This window comes from Terrapene carolina, unplaced genomic scaffold, assembly GCF_002925995.2.
Source record: "Terrapene carolina triunguis isolate 2854851 unplaced genomic scaffold, T_m_triunguis-2.0 Scaffold193, whole genome shotgun sequence".
Classification (NCBI taxonomy): domain Eukaryota; kingdom Metazoa; phylum Chordata; order Testudines; family Emydidae; genus Terrapene; species Terrapene triunguis.
Window position 1 is genome coordinate 1,456,947 of NW_020664544.1, and position 5,714 is coordinate 1,462,660.

General features: G+C 61.6%; 1 protein-coding gene across 1 annotated transcript in view; it reads left to right on the top strand.

Moving 5' to 3' along the window:
* The window catches only part of KCNH4 (potassium voltage-gated channel subfamily H member 4), an 18,300-nt gene that overhangs the window by 1,067 nt on the left and 11,519 nt on the right, over positions 1-5,714 (top strand). The window contains exons 3-6 of the mRNA XM_026654659.1: positions 859-1,102; positions 1,449-1,606; positions 2,483-2,690; positions 5,173-5,367. Coding sequence (XP_026510444.1) covers positions 859-1,102; positions 1,449-1,606; positions 2,483-2,690; positions 5,173-5,367 — 805 coding nt within the window. The remainder of the gene's footprint in view (positions 1-858; positions 1,103-1,448; positions 1,607-2,482; positions 2,691-5,172; positions 5,368-5,714) is intronic.

Consider the following 5,714-nt stretch of genomic DNA (forward strand, 5'->3'; position numbering starts at 1 on the left):
TATTGTAGGGTTACTGGGGGAGGGCTGGGGGCCAGCACGCTGGTTTGCTTTCCCCACTCTGCCCCTGACCTGCCCCATTCCCCACCCGATCCAGCCTGTGCCAAGACCCCCAGGCCTGGCTGCCTCCGGAGAGGGTTCGGGGCAGGGGCTGACTTGAGCAGATGCTGCTCCAAGCCAATGGCCCTACGTGCCCGGGGGGGAGGATGGAAACACCCTTGTCTCTACGACTGGCAAATCACCTCCGAGCCTGCTTAGGGCAAGCTGCTGATGGCGGGTGTCCCCTCGCGGCCCGCGGGACCCTCGCCAAGCCGGGAGCCGCCCGGCAGCCTGGATTCACTGCCGGACTAAGGAGCTTTCGGGGAGTGCAGGTGCTGAGTGGTTAGTGCAGCGGCTGCTGTGGTGCGGATTATCCTGGCCTGATGGAGATGACAGAGAGATTCCCGTCCCCCAGCACTCCCTGCATTACCCCAATCGCCCCGGGTCAGGTCATGCCTGCAGCTGGCTGGCGCTCCTGAGGGGTGAGGAGGTTGTATTGGGCTCAGGATGGGCGAGGAGGTTGGTGGGTGTCAGGGCGTCTGTGTCCCTGCCCGGGGATGCCTGTCCTGTTTGTCAGAGCAGCTCTCTGGGGCACAGGCCTGGTGCTATTCGTAGCAATCTCTGCTGCAGGCCCCTCACCCTGGTATTGGGCCTTGTGCATCGTGCTGATAGCCATGGGGGACTGTCTCTCCCCTCGTGACGTGCGCCCCTCTGTGCCTGACCCCCACTGGACGTGAGTCTGCTCCCACCCCCTGCAGCTGGCTCCACAGGTCCTCGGCTGGATCCCAGCTAGTGCCAGCCTCTGCTCTCTTCCTTCCCCAGAGCGTCTTTGGGAGCAAGCCGTCTGTTCCCGAGTACAAAGTGGCCTCGGTGCAGAAATCCCGCTTCATCTTGCTGCACTACAGCATCTTCAAGGCCCTGTGGGACTGGCTCATCCTGCTGGCCACCTTCTACGTGGCCGTCACCGTCCCCTACAACGTCTGCTTCACCGGCACCGAGGACAGTCTGGCGGCCGCCCGCAGCACCATCGTCAGCGACATCGCCGTGGAGATGCTCTTCATCCTGGGTAGGGCCGAGGCTGGGCTGTGGGGGCCTGGGCAGGGGGGTTCACTCAGCGCAGGGCGGTCAGACCCTCTTGGCTGGGGAAGCGGGAGCCTGCTCTCAGCGGGCTGACACCACTGCAAGTAGCTGAGACGACGTCGAGGCCGGAGCTCAGCTCTGTGCCGGGGGCGCGGCTCCATGGGTGCTCAGAGTGCTCTGGGCTGGGTCTGAGCGCCCGGGGTCCAGGCTGGCGTCTGCCCCGGGGAGCAGGGCCCTGCAGTGTGGGGTGCGGCGGGGGCCAAGGCCGGGCGGCTGTGATCAGGGTTCTGGCGGCAGTGCGGGGCAGTGACTGGGTCGGCCCTTCTCTGCAGACATCGTCCTGAACTTCCGCACCACCTTCGTCAGCCAGTCGGGGCAGGTGGTGTACGACACCCGCTCCATCTGCATCCACTACGTGGCCACCTGGTTCTTCGTGGACCTGATCGCAGCCTTGCCCTTCGACCTCCTGTACGCCTTCAATGTGACCGTGGTGAGTGCCAACCCGGGGCGGGCTGGGATCTCCCCTGTCCCGTCTCCGCAGGAGCCATCGGGATGAGGGGAGAGCAGCCCACCCAGCCCAGTTGAACCCGAGAGAGCCGCAAACCGTCAGCAGCGTGAAATCTTCCCCGGCTGAATCCTCACCCTGCAAAGTAGCTGGACACACGTGTGAACGGACGCACGCGTGCAAACACACCTGTGCACGTGCAAATGGGCACAGCAAGGCCTCCGTGTTCCGAGAGGCACACACACACGTGCAAATGCATTCTCCTGCCGTGTGTAAAATTACAGACACACGTGCTGCCAGGTGAACACATAGTGTTCTGATAATGCCGAGAGACCAGACAGCGGCTGGGGTGGGCAGGGAGGGCCCGGGCCCGGGCCCCAGCCCCTCCACAGAGGCCCTGGGCAGGAGCGACGGATGCATTAGGAGCGCCATATTCACCCCAGGCATCAGCCATCAGGAACAGGGGGTGTCGGCCCGGGCCAGGAGGGGGGCCTGTGCCTTGCATGATGCTGCGGCTCATGCCCGGGCCCCACGTGCCGTGGGAATGGATCCAAGTGCAGGGGCTGCCAGCAGCAGGGCGTGACCCAGAGCAGCCCACTGACAGGGGAGCATCCTGGCAACAAACTGCTGGTGTCGAGCCCCTTCCCAGCGTGAGACCTCGGGCTGCAGCGGGACGTCAGCCAGGCGGGGGAGGGCAGTGGTGCCGAGGCCTGCGGGGCACCGGGCTGGGCTGCGCCCAGGGCTGAATTTCCCCGAGACTAGTTCTTTAAGCTGTTTCCCATCCGGCCCTGGGCAGAGGCTGCCCTGGCGCCCGCTCTCAGTGACGACCGCCTCTGCTTCTCTCCCCGCCCGCCAACCCAGACCTCGCTGGTGCACCTGCTGAAGACCGTGCGTCTCCTGAGGCTGCTGCGCCTGCTGCAGAAGCTGGACCGCTACTCCCAGTACAGCGCCATGGTGCTCACCCTGCTCATGTCCATGTTCGCCCTGCTCGCCCATTGGCTGGCCTGCATCTGGTACGTGATCGGCCGGAAGGAGATGGAAAGTAACGACCCCCTGACCTGGGACATCGGTGAGTCAGGCGGGGTGCACGGGTCTGAGCCGGGCGGGTCCGAGCGGGTGGGCACAGGACTCCTGGGTTCTGTTGCTAGCTCTGGGAGGGGAGTGGGATCTAGTGGTTAGAGCAGGTGGGGCTGGGAGTCAGGATGCCTGGGTTCTATTCTAGCTTTCCCATGGACTGCTTGTGTGATCTAGGCAAGTTACTGCCTTGCCCCGTGCCTCAGTTTCCCCACCTGTACAAGGCAGATACTGAGGCTGGCCCGCCCCCCAGGGTCCTGTGCTGAGGGTCCAGGACTGGATTTGGCTGGCGGGTGGCTATCGACGAGCAACGCGTCCTTCCTGCTGCCGCCGCTCAGCAGGAACCTTCTGTAACGATGCTGGTTCTGGTGGGACACTGCTTTGAGCAGGGGGTGGGATGACCTCCTGAGGTCCCTTCCAACCCTGATATTTTATGATTCTATGATTCTGAGAGTGCCAGTTCAGGACAAATTGCTTCGAGCAGGGCAGTTACAGCCCCAAACCAGCCAGACAGAGAGGACTTTGGTTTTACCCCACTGGCTAACCACAAGTCACACAAGCAATTCCCTTAGACACTCCAGTTTCCCAGTATCACCACCAGCGCCACTCATTATGGGGACAAATGGTTATGAAAACCAATACCCCAGTAAAAGAAAAAGGTTCTCTCGATCCCAAAGGACCAAGCCCCAGACCCAGGTCAATATACAAATCAGATCTTACTCACAAATCATGGTGTTACCAATCCTTTGGAATCTAAAGGTTTATTCATAAAAGGAAAAAGATATAGATGAGAGCTAGAATTGTTTAAATGGAATCAATGACATATAGTAATGGCAAAGTTCTTGGTTCAGGCTTGCAGCAGTGATGGAATAAACTGCAGGTTCAAATCAAGTCTCTAGAACATCCCCAGCTGGGATGGGTCCTCAGTCCTTTGTTCAGAGCTTCAGTTTGTAGCAAAGTCCCTCCAGAGGTATGAAGCAGGATTGAGGACAAGATGGAGATGAGGCAGCTGCCTTTTATAGTCTCTCCCAGGTGTAAGGACACCTCTTCGTTCTTACTGTGGAAAATTACAGCAAAATGGAGTTTGGAGTCACATGGGCCAGTCACATGTCCGTGCATGACTCAGTGCTTTACAGGCGGCAGCCATTGCTCCCACGCCATCTTGAACATCCCCGGTAGACTTCTTATGTGGATTGGAGTCTTCCAGGGTCTATTGTCCGTTAAGTGTTTCTTGACTGGGCCCTTAACTTGCAAATTCCTTTCTCAAGAAGCTGACCAAATGCTTTACTTCTTAGGCTTCTTAGAATCAAAACACATTGAGATACAAGTACCTAGCCAATACTCCTTACTTTAACTACACAAATGGTACACACATACAGCCAGCATCATCCTAACCAGCCAGCCATAACCTTCCACAGACACCTCACACGACAACCGTTGTACAATATTTGCTGTGAATATATAACAGCGGTTGCACCGATGCTCTGTTCGGTCACAGGTGATGTCAGTACTGTCACACCTTCAAAGGAGGCGGACGCCGGGTCTGGCGGGGGCCAGCGGGGCCGGGCACTAGACTGTTCTGTGCGGCCTGGGGGATGTGCGCAAAGGCCCAGCACAAGACGGGGGGCATGGCTGCAGCCATGGGGCATCCCCAGGCCTCATGCTGGCTCCGTGCGCAGGACTCAAGCACGGGTGGCGGAGGGCCAGCCTGCCCCCTCTGCAGGGGGAGTCCAGCCGCCTGCAGCCGCTGGGGTGAGCCAGGCCCCCCCGCTGCAGGCAGGGAGAGCTCTCCAAGCCGTGGGGGTGGCCTGGCAGTCGTAGGGCCCAGGGGCAGTGGTGCGAGAAGCCCCTGGCTGCATTGGGCAGGCCAGGATGGGCGGGGGAAGGGAGGGCACTGGGGGAGTTGATGGCCAGGCAGGGATCCGATCCCCTCTCGCTCTGGGAGCCGTTGGGTGGGAGCTCCTGGTCTGGCAGAGCGACGGGGCAGCCAGGCAGGCACAGCCGGGGGCTTACCAAAGCGCATCTCCTCGCCCTGGCAGACACCACGCCGGGCTGCGCAGACCCCACCCCGTCACTCGTCCCTGCCTTAGTCAGGGGATCGAGCCCTGAGCGCCTGTGCCGGCGGCGAGCGCTCGGCCCCGGTGATGCGGAGGGAGGGAGACGTGGCCCCGCTCCAGCCGAAGCCTGGGGCCACCGAGCGGGCTCTGGCTGCAGAGCTGAAGGCTCTGGGACTAGCTGACCCGAGTGAGACGGGAATGACCCAGCCGGGCTGGCCCCGCTCCCAGGGCAAGTCACAGTGACAGCATGTGGCACCGACACTGGCCGGGCCAATGCTCCTGGGTGCCACGCTGGAGCCGAGGGGCAGCGATGCCCGGCAGGGGGCTGCTCTGGGCTCCCCCGTGGGCTGGCTGCCGGGGCGCTGGACCGGCCCCCACCCCGAGCGCCAGCCGACTGTAACTCCTCGCTGTGCTTGGCAGGCTGGCTTCACGAGCTGGGCAAGAGGCTGGAGGCGCCCTACGTCAACAGCTCCGTGGGGGGCCCGTCTGTCCGCAGCACCTACATTGCCTCCCTCTACTTCACCCTCAGCAGCCTCACCAGCGTGGGCTTCGGCAACGTCTGCGCCAACACCGACGCCGAGAAGATCTTCTCCATCTGCACCATGCTGATCGGGGGTGAGCCGGGCGGGGCCAGGCAAGGGGGCATGCGTCCTGTGCTGGGGGGGAGCCGGGCGGGGCCAGGCAAGGGGGCATGCGTCCTGTGCTGGGGGGGAGCCGGGCAGGGCCAGGCAAGGGGGCATGCGCCCTGTGCTGGGGGGGAGCCGGGCAGGGCCAGGCAAGGGGACACGCCCTGCACTTGTTGTTCCACAAACTTACACAGGATCGTTTTAGGGGTCAAGGCAAAGATGCCACATTTATTATTAATCTGTAACTCTTAGCAAATACCTTAATGCTTATACACATACACTCACACACACACACACACACCAAAATGTTCTGCAGCTGCTGGATAGTTACCAGTC